A 14705-nucleotide genomic window follows, 5' to 3' on the forward strand; every position below is an offset into this window, starting at 1 on the left:
TCATATATGTGTTAATATATGTAAATAAGTCACAATGCTTCGTGCCACTTGTCTATTTCACAACATAAACAGTCTCAGTGCTCAGTCTAACATTGAAAGCTGGCGCAGCGAAGTGCAATTTTCGATAAAAGTGGCAAATAAATTCATGTAATAATGGCTAGTAGTAAACAACTGCAACATACCAATATAAAATAGTCAAAGAGTGCATTTAACCCCTAGCAATCAGTATTTAGTTACTCGAATTCCAATCACCGCTGAGGGTGATGTAACCCCTCCCCCCACCCCTCCCCTGCTGTTGTGTCTCGTTTCCCCCCCCTTCGTTTTGTAATCTTTGGTTGTATATGTTCTATTGTAAAGCGCTTTGAGTTGCATTTCATGTACGAAAGGCGCTATATAGATAAAGCTTTACTTACTTACTTACTTTTACTTACTTACTTGAGTTTACTAGTTTCTCTTTTTAAACTTCCCCCCTCAGTCCTCCGACTAGGCTCAGTCCACTGCGATGTTTTACAAAGACACAATTGCCTGCCTACAACAAAACAATACGCCTTGCTAGAAAGGATTACTTCTCCATGATTATTACAAAAGCAGCAACTATGAGTGAATTCACCTGTATTACACTACTGAACCTCTGTAACACAGTCTCGAAATCTAATTCCTCCACCTCCGGCCTTGACCCTATACCAACAGCATTCTTCAAGCGGGTGTTTGATAGCGTCTCAAATCATATCAAAAATACGTCACTTCAAACAGGCATCTTCCCAGACGCCTACAAAACAGCTGTTGTAAGACCGCTATTAAAGAAACCCGACCTCGACGCCGATGCACAGCAAAGAGGGATATGCTGCTTAATAATCTAAGCCTAGGGAAACTGACATCATTGATTAAACCTGAGGTTACAAGTCTAATAAGGGCCGGTTTCACAGACAAGGCTTAAACCTAGTCCTGGACTAAATCACACTTTCAATGTAAAATCTCCATTGAAGATGCTTTTTAGTCCAGGATTAGGCTTAAGCCTTGTCTGTGAAACCGGCCCTTAGAAGTAGTACTGACTAACGCTAGTATAGGCTCAACTTGTCATTCTGGATAATGAAACAACAAGCGCTGGTTCCCTGTTTTGTCTATGTGCACAGCTATTTCGCTTGCAAACACAAAAACTAAGCTTATTTGCAGTACAGCGAATGTGCTTTTTTTGCTATTATTCGTCCGAATACATTCGGTGGCCGAACCTTCGGTGCATCCCTAGTGGATGGATGAATCACTTGCGTCTCATGTATTTGTTGTAAGTCACTTTGGATAAAGGCGCCTGCTAAAGGCCAAAAATGTAAGTGTAAATGTATCTTCAATAGAGATTTTACATTAAAAGTGTGATCTTGTCCAGGACTAGGCTTAAGCCTTGTCTGTGAAACCGGCCCTACAAGTATTTGGTAGTCTACCTATGCTTCTTATGTTTGTTATCCTCGCTCCTCATGAGGCAGAGACATTTGAAAATGTCTTACACATATTATGTACTGTAGGTATTTGGTAACAAAATTACCCGGAGACTGGGCAACGATTCTTAAACTTATAGAAGACAAACTGTAGGATATTTACGTTAGCACTTGGTTGGAATAGATCACTAGCAAAGCTTCTGAGTTAATTTAAGCAAAGTTACATACAGCTTACAGCATTCCTACTCTGTGACGTTATAGAGAAGCGGTCAGCTCAGGTCGATGGTCAGTAGAAAAAGAAAGAGAGAGCTGTCTCTAGCTCACACATTTTATACCTCCGATGATATGATAATACAAGGCTATGACAAAACACATTTGTAGCCCTATCACCTTACTCAGGACAGGTTAGGGTGTGAAAAGAGGGACAGTATTACTCAGGTCAAAGGGCAGGGGGCAGGTCACAAGAAGGGAGGCCATCTTGGCCATGTGTCCTCGGACAATGAAGTGGGCCATCTTTGACCATGTGCTCTCTAGGCCAAAGGAATGCTAATTCATAACCCCCCCCCCCTTGTTAGGAATCTTGGAGACAATGACAAAGGCAGAACAGGTCTATGAATGTGTGTGCAATAAGACAGATATCTACAGGTTCGAGACACAGGTCTGTGTGTGTGTGTGTAAAAATATACCACAAAACAATTTTCTAAAAATGAAATCTAAGTGTTGTTATTAGTTGACCGGGGTCTATACATGAACATGAATGATGTTCGATGTTTTTCTAAACACCTTCAAATACTTTTTCTGGTGGATGTTTTCTACGTGCTTTCCAATTGTTCAGATATGTGCCCACTCTGAACTATGTGCTTCCCAAGTGACCACAGATTTGGACTGCTGCCAGCAATGTCCATCTGGCTGCAAGACCGCTGCCTGTGTAACAGTAGCCATATGACGCATATTTACAGCACTGAGATGAACTCTGTGACACTGCTGCGCTGGGTCTGATTGCCGTCGGACCAGATTATGTCACAGCCATATGAATGAATGGCCCTAATCATTGCAAAGGGAGGTGAAGTTGACTTCCTGCAAGGTTGATGTCTTTATGATTTTCATATACGTTGCCATATGATGACAGATGACTGTAGGCCAAGGGGCTGGTAGTGGTGCATGAAGTCATACAAGCAGAGCAGAAGTTTTTTTTATGATAAATCAATCATCAATTTAGCCTAACTTTGTGCCCAAGACTCTATGGGCCAGTTTCACAGACAGGGCTTAAGCCTAATCCTGGACTAAAAAGCATCTTCAATGGAGATTTTACATTGAAAGTGTGATTTAGTCCAGGACTAGGCTTAAGCCTTGTCTGTGAAACCGGCCCTAGGTGTTATTTTCGACTCAGACCTAAGCTTCAAGTCCCATATTAACAAGGTGACGAAAACATCATTCTTTCACCTTAGAAACATTGCTAAAGTAAGACCACTTATAAACCAAAAAGATGCTGAAAAACTGATTCATGCCTTTGTCTCAAGCCGGCTCGATTACTGTAACGCACTTTTTACTGGCCTTCCTAAAAAAACTACTGCAAGACTTCAGCTCATTCAAAACTCTGCAGCTCGACTTCTAACTAGAACCAAGAGGAGAGAGCACATTACTCCGGTCCTAGCAACTCTGCACTGGCTGCCAGTAACATGTAGGGTTGATTTTAAGGTCCTCCTCCTTATATACAAAGCCCTTAATGGGCGAGGCCCAAAGTACATTGCTAATTCCCTTGCCAATTATGCACCCTCAAGAACACTAAGATCACCTATCGCAGGTTTATTAGAGGTTCCCAGCAACAGTCAGAAGAAGGTCGGGAGCGCAGCCTTTGCCAACTATGCACCAAAGCTTTGGAACACATTACCTTTAGAGATCAGGGAAGCCAGCTCACTAAATATTTTTTAAAAGAAAGCTTAAAACGCACTTCTTCAATATAGCCTTCAACTAGCTCATCTGCACCTGCCTACTGCTCATTTGCCAGCTACTGCACTTTAAATGCCCTTTTTAAAATACATTTTTTATTGTATTGTATTTACCTTTTCTTTTTACTGTTTTCCCCTGCTCTTATATTCACGTACACAGACTGACTAGTTAAGCAAAGGATTTAAGCTGGTGTGGAAATAAAATAAAGCCCAGTCTTGCCATTAGGCAAGTGGTAGTAAATATTGTCATAGGCGCTACCGGGTCGAAAGAGGTGATTGTACGTTGTCAGAAGGTTTGAGTAAGTGCCAAAGAAAGAAACGGCAATGTTGATACTGGATTTTTGGTGCAAGGTCAGCCATGTTTGAACTTGAAAGCCAGGGAGAAGTACAGAAAGACTGTGTAAGGTAGGGAGATGAAATGGATAGGGAAAGGTATTCTGATGATGAGAAGATGGATAGCGGTTACTAAGCGTTAAAGCAGAGGTTGTACATTGTTTCCCTTTTTTGAATGTCTTTTTATTGTATTTTATCTTTACCTTTTCTTTTTACTGTTTTCCCCTGCTTTTATATTCATTCTATGCTTGTATGTGTTTTATTATATTCACGTTATGTTCTTATTCCTGTTGTAAAGCACTTTGAGCTGCATTTCTTGTATGAAAGGTGCTATATAAATAAAGCTTTACTTACTTACTTACTTACTCCTCCTGGGTGCGAATTTGCGAAACCTAGGATGGTAGGGGGAGGCAGGGCAATACCGCTACCTGATTGGCCTTGGCCTTGGCCTTGGGGCACAACATGCGTCTGAAAATGGTTACATACATAGCCACGCCCTGAATTTAAACGCCCCCGCTGACAAGCCTATCAGAGGTGTTTCCACTGGACACATCGGAACTTTCGAAAGAAGCCATTGTGAGTGATGATAAAGACAAAAATGAATTTTGCTTGTACCTAAACAAATTTAATAACATTTTTGTGGATTTTAATGTAACCGTTATAACATATCATATCGTTCACACCCATGTGAACTATCCATGCTGTTGTTCTTTAGCATACAAGGGCTGGCTCAGCCTGTTTGCCACACTCAACATGGCGGCAGGAGCTAGCCAGATATAATAATAACAGACTTTTACGCAATCGCTTTGACGTTCACACTACCTTGACAAGACCAGAGGCTAGCCGGGGTCACGGATCTTTCGTGCGGTAAAGTACTTGGCTACGCGTTTGATTTCGTAAACATTATTTGAGGCATTTGAGAAATAGTAGGCAGATGTTTGTATAACGTATGTCAACAATGTCTATCATCACAGATGAACGGAGAGAAACACTGCGTGTAGCTTGATAGCCTCGCTAGCTTCCATACGCTGCTGTACATTACGTGTGCCAGCCAACTCAAGTTTTTTTTAGTGTTCAGCAATATGTGAAGGTGTTCCTGAAACTAATCATGACTTAGTTACTGACTGATCTTATATTGCTAAGAAGTTTCCACGCTTGTTTACTTTAAACGAGCTGTCAGCAAAGGGTAGGCTATAATCTAGCAGCAGGTTGCAGAGTGAGAGCAGAGCAGAGCAGTGGGGTGTTATTAGGAATGTCAAAGTTTACACTTGCAGCAAAAAGAGAAATACTGAAAGTTGAATGAAATTAAAAAATGTTCAGTAGTCTGCAGTGGATAGAGTATTGTTTTTAGAATGAGTGAGGCTGATGACTGTCTTAGATAGATTGGGCTATATGTATGGTCTTGTTGATGGTAACAGTTTTGTTTTTTTCTCTTCTTTTTGGGGGGATTGACATTTGATTATCCTATCCAAAATAATCTGTCACTCAATTGTCTTTTTCCTCTTAGCAATACACCCACCATGGCAATAAGAAGTGCAGTGTGTCGGCTGCTAGTCAACCCTCAGAGATGTGCCCTCATCTCTGCCTCAAGAGCACAGGCAACAGCCGCGCCTGCACATTTGGGTAGGACTTCACTCTTTGCTGTTTACCCTTCTTCCTCGTTCTTTCAGACTTTGACTATCTTTAACCCTGGGTTAAGACTGGCCTAGGACCGGCTTAAATTGAATTGACGCATGCATTTTAAAACCTGGGTTTAGGATACACACACACACACACACACACACACACACACACACACACACACACACACACACTGAAGCCCATGGCTATGCCGAAACATTGTCCTAAAGGCTGCTGTGTTTAAAACAAACCTTCTTGTGGAGTATTGTGTCTCTAACAGTCAAGGAAAGGGCTCTATAGCCTATGTGTTGTACCTAATGTGTATCTTGTTCTCGCCTTATTTCCATGCAGAGAAGACAAGTGAGAAGAAGGTTAAAGCACGTAAGTGTATGCTAACTCCATTTCATTAATAGTCATATGGGGGCTTTACACACTACAGGGCCTACCTGAACCATACTGTGCTCATTTCCACTGCTGTTTTCGTTTGTTGATTTAATGGTGCTTCCTCCATAACCTTTGACCCACCACCAGCCAAGGTTGAGTTCAACTGGCGGGATGGCCTGGAGCTGGAAAGTCTGCTTACAGAGGATGAGATCATGATCCGAGACTCCTTCCGCACCTACTGTCAGGAGAAACTCATGCCCCGTATCCTGATGGCCAACAGAAACGAAGGTTGATTGATTGATTGATTTTATTAGACCATTTTAAAATACAAAAATAACAATGCATCTGAAGCAGCTTCATACATAATTTCCATTCTAAAACGATCAAGCATAGCACAACAGAGCTGAACTGCTTATTTCCATTGTGGTCCCTTAAAGGTGGGGGTTGAGACAGTCATCCACGGTCCCATTCTGGCTTTCTATGTACAAAATAATAAAATAAATAATAATAATAATAAAATTGAATAACTTTATTGTTCACACAGTGTTGAAATGAGTCTTCAGCCTTTCAGTGACATTGACAAGATTAAAAACCAACACAGACAATATTAGAACAGCATTTCAGCTCGTCAAGGTTATGGTTGTTGCATTTACATAAACAGAGCCAGCCCAGGACTGTATGAACATACAGAGAGATAAATGTGTGTCTGTGTGTTGTGTCTTCCTCAGTGTTCCATCGTGAGATTGTGTCAGAGATGGGGGAGCTAGGTGTCCTGGGCCCAACCATTAAAGGTGAGTGAATGTCAACCCTTTTACAGCCCCTTCCCCGCTACTGTACAAGTTACTGTGTCATGGCCAGGAGTATATCCTGTCTCTGTTTGACGAACAAGCATGATCACGCGCTACAATTCAAAACTGTGAAAAGCATTTATTACTTAATTCAGGTTTGCTCACAGTTCAAAGGCAGTACGTTATTAATCTTAGAGAGCTGTACTGTATTGTTCTTTTAAGTTTTCGAGGAGAGAGGGTGGTAGTGCGTTTTGTAGACTTTGGCCATTTACACAGTGGGCTGAACGGCTGTTTGTTTTTGAGCAAGTGTAGCTGTCATGCAGAGGAGGCTGATGGATTTAGATGGTCTCATTGTAGTGCATGAGGAATGACTTCAAACATTTGCGTTACAATGTGCCCGACATCCAATTTCTACCTCAACCTGCCTCCCCCTGCTGTCATGTACTTGTTGTGAGTCGCTTTGGATAAAGGTGTCTGCTAAATGTAAAAAATTTAAATGTAATGCCAGAAACACAAAAATATAGAGAATGTACGTAATGAAACTTGCTTCATTGTTACTCTATGTCCTCACTCCTCTCCCTGTCCTACCTACATGACTCCTAACCACCAGGGTATGGCTGCGCTGGGACCAGCTATGTGGCCTATGGGCTGATCGCCAGGGAGGTGGAGCGGGTTGACAGTGGCTACCGCTCTGTCATGAGTGTCCAGTCCTCTCTGGTCATGCACCCGATCAACGCCTATGGAACTGACGAGCAGAAGGAGAAGTGGCTGCCTCCACTAGGTAAGGAGGGGGAGGAGGAGTGGGGGGACGGGGACGGGGACGGGGACGTCTGGGTCCTTTAGACCTCATCCTCACATTTCACCAGTGTAAGCTTAAATAAAGCACAGGTTAGTCTTTTGGCAGGCAGGTTTTGGGTCTATTTGTTTTAGAAGCTGACAAACGCTAAGAAAGACATTAACCCTTCATTGGACTGTTCTATTTACTCTGTCACAATGGAATTGCATTACTTGCATAACTACAAGTAAGTACAACGAATCAAACAGAGTAGTGATCACAGCTATTTTGACACCAAGGCTCATATTTTGGGACACAAAGCCACAGATTACTGATATGTTGTATTTGTTTATACCTGGGTTACTTTCCCCTGTAACCTGTCATGTCTGCCGGTCAGCTCGAGGAGACATCCTGGGCTGTTTTGGTCTGACGGAGCCCAACCATGGCAGTGACCCCAGTGGCATGGAAACCAGGGCCAAGTACAACCCCTCCAGCCGCACCTACACCCTTACAGGGTCTAAGACCTGGTAGGTACTAGGACCTTCACCCTCACAGGGTCTAAGACCTGGTAGGTGGGACCGGAGCCTTCTGCAACCACATTGATCAAGTCATGTGAACAAAACACTAGAATGAGAGCATTTCCAATGACAGGCCAATGATAATCTCATCAAAAGTAATGTTGAAACATGGCCAGAACAGTTACAGGTGGATACAATTGATCTCGGGCCCTGTAATTGCATTAGCTTGTCTTGACTTTTTTGTTTTCAGATACAGATACAATGTGCCACTGTGAAACATCCACCACTACTTATCGAATAGCTGTCTATTCATAATCAATAGGTTCATATTACAGTTTGAACGAACAAGTACCACAGACATTTGTTACAGCGCTCATTTGTATTCACAGAAATCCTTTTGCTTTTATTATAACAACTTTTGAATTGTTATTGTTGTCAAGGTCAAGGCTTGTATGTCACTTGTAAACAACATTTCACATTGTAAATACCTGTTTGCCCACAAGGTGGAGCCCTCCACACTATTTATATGTGTGGTCCAAATGATTAGATTCTCCTCAGGTTCTGGTCTCTCAGCTTCCACTTTTTGAATGTGACTCTGACCTGAGATACATCAACAGTAACTAAGAATAACAAATACAGTATGATCTGCACTTTGTGATTGTATATTTAATCTTAGTGCTTTGACACAGTACTTACGTAACTGTGATACTGAATAATCAAATGTTAATTGGTCACGCATCTGAGCCTATGAACCCATCTGAGCCTAAAGATCCTGAGTACTGTTTGTGTCTATTATACAGTAGAGTTGCCTTCCTGGGGATGCAGATTAAGCTTGAGTTTTACAACTCTCACACTTATCTGAACACGTTGACCTGCAATACCTCAATCATCATGATTCACTGTTTCTGCTCATTAAAACAGCTCTAGAAGTCTTCCACCTGCAGTGGCAAACAATTTTTAACCCTAAAAATGTTCTCCCTCACTCTCTCCCTCCACAGGATCACCAACTCCCCCGTGGCCGACGTCGCCGTGGTCTGGGCCAAGTGTGACGACGGGAAGATCCGTGGCTTCATCCTGGAGCGTGGCATGAAGGGCTTCTCCACGCCCAAGATCGAGGGCAAGTTCTCCCTGAGGGCCTCTGCCACGGGGATGATCATTATGGAGGACGTGGAGGTCCCTGAGGAGAATCTGCTGCCCAAAATCTCCGGCCTGGGGGTAAGCACAACATACACTCAATAAGATATACACTCAATGTAATAGTAATGTGGATGTCTGCATAGAATTACAATGAGTCGAATTTAGGCTAGTACACCAAAGAGGGCCAACATGGAATTGTAATACATAATCTAATCATAATAATATTCAGATTCAGATTCATTTATTTATTCAAGGGACAGTGCATATTAATAAAACAAAAATAAATTGTAAATACGCCAGAGTTAGCCCGAAAGCTAGTTTTCATCCGCAGTCCCTATGCCATGATGTTGTATACGGCTCCCTGGAGGAAAAAAGTAAATTTAAAAGATAAAATATAGGTAGACCTAGTCCTAGGCACAAAAAAGTAGACAGGACAAGCATTTAGCTTAAGGGCATAACATAGGGGGTTAAAAGAGCATACATTAATCATAGGCGGTTAAAAGGAGGGTACATATTCGGTAAGCAGACTAAAAACAAGCACACAGACTGTACAGGTAAGACATGTTAGGCGGTACACAGACAGGCGGTACACATGACATACAGGTATAGGACAGGACATTTCAATGTTGGCAGGTGTGTGTGTTGATCATCCACTGTTTTAGGTGCTTTCTAAATGATTTAAAGGTGCCTAATTCTTTAAGGTGCCCTGGAATCAGGTTCCATTCACGTGCCCCTCTAACTGACCAGGCAGACTGACTAAAGGCACTCCTCCTAAATGGGATGGTGCAGTCCCCTCTGGTGACACCCCTTGTGGTGCGTGGTGTACTTCCTGGTCGTGAGATGAAGGTGTTAAGTGGTGGTGGGGCTAAATTGTGGATAGTTTTATAGACAAGGCAGAGGTTTGTGTAGGTTTTCAGATTGTCCCAGCTTAGAATGTTGTGTTTCTTCAGTATTGTGCAGTGGTGAAAGTGTCTTGGCTTCTTGTCTAGTGTTTTGATTGTTTGTTTGTATAGTGACTCGAGTGCTTTGCAGGTTGTGGGATTTGCTTGTGACCAGCTTGTTATGCAGTAGTTGATGTGTGTGAAGATCATGGCGTGGACATACATGGTAGCTGCCTCTGTTGACATGTAGTCCCTTATAAAGCGGAAGTTGGACAGATTGAACTTGACAATTTTACAGACCTTTTTGATATGTGCCTTAAAAGTGAGGTTGGACTCTAACAGCACCCCAAGATATTTGAACTCGTTCACAACTTGTAGTTGTTCCCCTGAGATAATGACATATGCTTCTTCAGCAGAACGGTTTGTTTTGGTAAAAAACATGCTGACCGTCTTGGAAACATTAAGTTGGAGACGACAGTGGTTCAACCATGTAGTCACCTGAGCCATAGATTTGGTAAGTACAGCAGCTACCTCCGTCTTGGTCTGACCATGTACAAATAGTACAGTGTCGTCATACATTAGTGTATCAACCTCAGGACACACTGATGGCAGATCGTTAATAAACATGCTGAATAAGACTGGCCCCAGTATGGATCCTTGCGGAACACCGGTAGATAGATTCAGTGGCTCAGATAGGCGACCGTTTACACAGACTGATTGAGAGCGGCCAGAGAGATACGTTTTCATCCATTTCAAAGCACCCTCAGAGAAGTTAAAAGTGGCTAGCTTGGAGAGGAGGACTTTGTGATCGACAGTGTCAAATGCTTTTCTAAGGTCGAGGAACACAGCACCTACGACACCACCCTTATCCATGAGAGATTTTATTTTCTCTATAAAGAGACAGTTTGCGGTCTCAGTAGAGTGTTTGGCCCTAAAGCCAAACTGCATGGGATGTAAGGGGAAAGAACTACTGTTGAGGTGGGAGATGATCTGCTTGGCTACCCATTTCTCTGCCACCTTCGACTCTGTGGGGGTGATGCTAATTGGCCTGTAGTTGGAGATTATGCGTGGATCACCAGCCTTAAAAATGGGAGTGACAATAGCAGATTTCCAAGCACTTGGGAACTGTTTCTGTGATATAGAGAGGTTAATATTACTAGTGATGGGGCTACTAAGGCTAAGCTCCTTGAGCATGGCTGTATCCATCCCAAACACATCCTTGGCCTTAGATGGTCTGAGGGATCTGATTATCTCCCTAACTTCTGACTCAGAGACGTTCTTAATGGAAAAGGCTGGTTCCAGTGTGATGGCTGGGAGTGGGCATATATTTTCCTGGTGATCTGCAAAGCCCTGTGCAATGTTAGCTACAGATTCAACGAAGTAGTGATTGAAGGCCTCTGCTATTTCAAGTGGGTTTGTTGTGAGGTTTCCTCCGATATTGATTTCAAGTGCTTTCCTATTGCCCTGCTGTGTACCTGTCAGCTTCTTAAGCTGACTCCAGATCATTTTACCATTACCCCTGGCCTCATTAATAGTTGTAATAAAGAAGTCAGCTTTGGCTTTTTTAATCTCCCTTACAACCTTGTTCCTCACCATGGCATAATGGTGCTTGGCATGTTGTAGTTTTGTTTTGAGGGCTGCTTTTAATGCAGTGTCTCGCTCTCTCATCAGCTGTAGGATGTTTGTGTTCATCCAGGGAAGGCTGTTCTTTTTGGTCCTGTGTTTAATCAAACAAGTGAACTTATTTATCACGTTTTGCATTTTATTCAAAAATGCCTGACTATCCTCCTCTACACTTACTCCTGCCAGTAGCTCATTCCAGTTGAGATTTTGGACCACAGTTTTAAAGTTGTCCTGCTCCTTTTTGGGGATTCCATTTGATTCACTGGCTGCCAGGGGTCTAAATCGTGCTTTGCTTAGCTTCCTGGCTACCAGGATCAAGTTATGGTCTGACAGTCCAGTAAGCATGTTGAAGGTCTTCATAATTCTATTGGGTCTATTGCTAAACGCCAGATCAATCTGGGTGCTGGTGGAACTGGTTCTTCGGGTAGGCCCTTGGATAAGCTGGGGTAGGTCTAGACCATCTGTGATGCACTTGAGGTTTTTCCTAGCCGTTTTATCTTCCCAGTTGATATTCAAGTCACCCATGATAATGACCTCCTTCTTAAAATTACATTCTTTCAGCATGTTCTTGAATCTATCGTAGAAATCAACATTTGCTGAGGGTGGTCTGTAAAGGACAATCAGGATGAAGGCCATTTGTGGAGATAAGGTTATGAGCCGGAGATGGGATTCTTACCCTTTTTTAATCGATTTTTTTCTTTCAGGGTTTTGTCATTTCTGTGTATGCAAATTATTAAATACATTAAAAGAATTGCCATGTAAATCATTATGTAATAATTACATCACCAGCAAAAACCATACAGATGGTTGTAATGTTCTCGTCTGCTCCAGGGTCCCTTCGGCTGCCTGAACAACGCCCGCTACGGCATCGCTTGGGGGTCACTGGGCGCTGCAGAGTTCTGCTTCCACGCTGCCCGCCAGTACACCCTAGACAGGTGAGGAGCCAGAGTGGCTGCTCTGACCAGTACACCCAGTATGAGAGGATTAGGATAACTGATCTATGGTCTCTGGATTTAGTTTTCTTTCTGTGTTTTATATATATGATAATTTTTAGGGCATTTCTGCTTTATTGGGATAGAGACAGTAGAGATTGACAGGAAGGACGGGTGAGAGAGAGGAGGGATGACAGGATAGGTTGATGGCCGGAATCAAACCAGGGACCCTGCTATTACGTGGCATGCGCCTTAGTGAGCTACGCCACCCAGGTGCCCTGGATTTTGTTTTCTGCTGATCAATTCCATTTCTGATCCTATCCCCTCATCTTGTTGTGAGTGTTGCTAGAGATTTGACAGCTCATGATGTGTTGTTTTATCAGAATCCAGTTCGGAGTGCCCCTGGCCAGGAACCAGCTGATGCAGAAGAAGATGGCCGACATGCTGACAGAGATCACCATCGGTCTGCAGTCCTGCCTACAGTTGGGGAGACTCATCGACGCCAAAAAGTAGGGAGGAATCGGAAATGAGTGGCTTGAGTAAATACTGGGAGAGGTGCACACTAAGAGTATTGGGTCTTTACCGTGCTGCGGTAGCTAGTTTGAGGAAGACGACAAAAAATTCAAGAAAGGCAAAAACTATGGTAGTCATTAGACAAAACCATATCCTATAAATTCTATGTCCACATCCACTTGAAAATACTGTAATATGTGGAGCTACAAGTGTTGTCTGAGTATAAAGTATATGGCGTGAGTCAGAGAGTTCATTGCTTTAACAATGTCCCATCGTCCCCACTCAGAGCGGCCCCAGAGATGATCTCCATGCTGAAGAGGAACAGCTGTGGGAAGTCCCTGGACATCGCCAGGCAGGCCAGAGACATGCTGGGAGGCAACGGCATCGCTGACGAGTACCACATCATCCGCCACGTCATGAACCTGGAGGCTGTCAACACATACGAAGGTGGGGAGGATGGAGGAGGGAGGGATGGAGGAAGGAGGGAGTAGGAAAAAGGCTAATACGTTGTATGAGGAACTGTTCTCACTGTTCTCAAATGCACACATTTGTCTTCATATGTGTTTTTCCCATGTCTCCCAGGTACCCATGACATCCATGCCCTGATCCTGGGCAGAGCCATCACTGGACTGCAGTCCTTTACTACGGGCAACTAGGCTGCTGCTGCTGCTACTGCTACTGCTAAACACTCAAATGGACAACGAATTACATCAATCTGAAGTCTGCGATCAAGTCATTTTAAGGTTGCTTCAATGGATTGTCATCAGTAACAATAACGCTATAATGGTTTCTCTCTCTTGCGTTTGTAGAATATGTACATTAAATCTTTGTTTTGAGGGAACTACTATACCAGGTCTGGAAGTAAATCATCAATTGCTGGACTGTTTTGAAGTGTAATTATTTTTAAAGTAGTTTTTTCCACTTGAAGCAAAGCTATTTTTCTACTCTTAATACCATAGCCCTTCTAATACCCAAATATTGGTTCATATGCAGTGTCTGACTACAATATGTTTGTAAGAAAACTATACGGTAGAGAATTGTATGGAATTGAATCACTTACTTGTCAAGACAAACAGTTTTGAATCAAAATCATTGAGTATGTCTGAGTTGTTTAACCGTGTGTGTCGGCATATTGATGATTAAGCATCCTACTGTAATATACAGTTAACACAATATGAAAATAATTCTCTATCTGAAAATGTAAAAGAAAGCATTACATTAACATTAAGTTTCTATGTAATTGGCAACGTTGAATTTAACATTTAGGCAGGATTCTGTTTGTACTTTGTATAAAGTATTGCACTTTATGAGGTTATCTCTGTCTCTCCAGAGCACAGATGTTTGCATGGTCTGGAATACACTGTTAGAGGTCAAGGATGTGAAATCAAGCTTTTTGTAAATAAAGCTTATTGCAGTACGTCTATGGTCTCAGTGTCTTTATTTTTAATAGTTTTCAGCTGATTATTTTTTGTTTACTAATCATTTAACCCAAAGGTCCTTTGTTATTTAATTTGACTCCACTATGTTTAGAAACTCAAATCATGTTTCATGAAATGCAATTTTTCATCAACTTTTAGTTTTTTTCATTAAAAAAGTGGTCTCTGTAAACCTGGATGGTTTTGGGAGTTATGTATTATTATGCGATATCATTTTAGTGTAGCGTTTTCTATTCTTTGTAACTAGGGGGGGCTTATCATATGGGCTCAATAAATATGATGGGCATTACATGTACAGTGAATGCTTTACAAAATTTAGCCCAAGCTGATGTATTCATGCCAACTACATTTGATGCTTCATGCAATTAAGTCACAGCAGACTAGCA

General features: G+C 42.3%; 2 protein-coding genes across 4 annotated transcripts in view; one reads left to right on the forward strand and one right to left on the reverse strand.

Annotated features, from left to right (window-relative positions):
* The window catches only part of LOC308150637 (G2/M phase-specific E3 ubiquitin-protein ligase-like), a gene marked incomplete at both ends in the record, with an annotated part of 30941 nt that extends 28998 nt beyond the window's left edge, over positions 1 to 1943 (reverse strand). The window contains one exon of the mRNA XM_080523446.1: positions 1865 to 1943. Within this exon, the coding sequence (XP_080379572.1) occupies positions 1865 to 1943 (79 nt within the window). The remainder of the gene's footprint in view (positions 1 to 1864) is intronic.
* Positions 1944 to 3841: 1898 nt separating this feature from the next.
* Positions 3842 to 14298, forward strand: LOC308151251 (glutaryl-CoA dehydrogenase, mitochondrial-like). 3 transcript variants are annotated; one of them, XM_080524084.1, is made up of 12 exons: positions 3842 to 3862; positions 5220 to 5335; positions 5684 to 5713; positions 5864 to 6004; positions 6445 to 6507; positions 7115 to 7285; positions 7677 to 7806; positions 8796 to 9012; positions 12270 to 12373; positions 12754 to 12879; positions 13170 to 13330; positions 13466 to 14298. In XM_080524084.1, the coding sequence occupies exons 2-12, from the start codon at positions 5233 to 5235 to the stop codon at positions 13537 to 13539; spliced, it is 1320 nt and encodes a 439-aa protein (XP_080380210.1). In that variant the 5' UTR covers positions 3842 to 3862; positions 5220 to 5232; the 3' UTR covers positions 13540 to 14298. The 3 variants fall into 3 exon arrangements, with proteins under 3 accessions (XP_080380210.1, XP_080380208.1, XP_080380209.1); XM_080524082.1 differs by lacking the exon at positions 3842 to 3862 and adding an exon at positions 4448 to 4579; XM_080524083.1 differs by lacking the exon at positions 3842 to 3862 and adding an exon at positions 4626 to 4898.
* Positions 14299 to 14705: the final 407 nt, after the last annotated feature.

The sequence above is a fragment of the Nansenia antarctica genome (assembly GCF_963989245.1).
Source record: "Nansenia antarctica genome assembly, chromosome: 2".
Classification (NCBI taxonomy): domain Eukaryota; kingdom Metazoa; phylum Chordata; class Actinopteri; order Argentiniformes; family Microstomatidae; genus Nansenia; species Nansenia antarctica.

Excerpts from the sequence above, each read along its gene's own strand:
- LOC308151251 (XM_080524084.1), top strand. The coding sequence starts at position 5,233 with ATGGCAATAAGAAGTGCAGTGTGTCGGCTGCTAGTCAACCCTCAGAGA. Across the intron at positions 5,336-5,683 it reads AGCCGCGCCTGCACATTTGG|AGAAGACAAGTGAGAAGAAG; the intron begins GTAGGACTTCAC and ends ATTTCCATGCAG. Across the intron at positions 7,286-7,676 it reads GAAGTGGCTGCCTCCACTAG|CTCGAGGAGACATCCTGGGC; the intron begins GTAAGGAGGGGG and ends TCTGCCGGTCAG.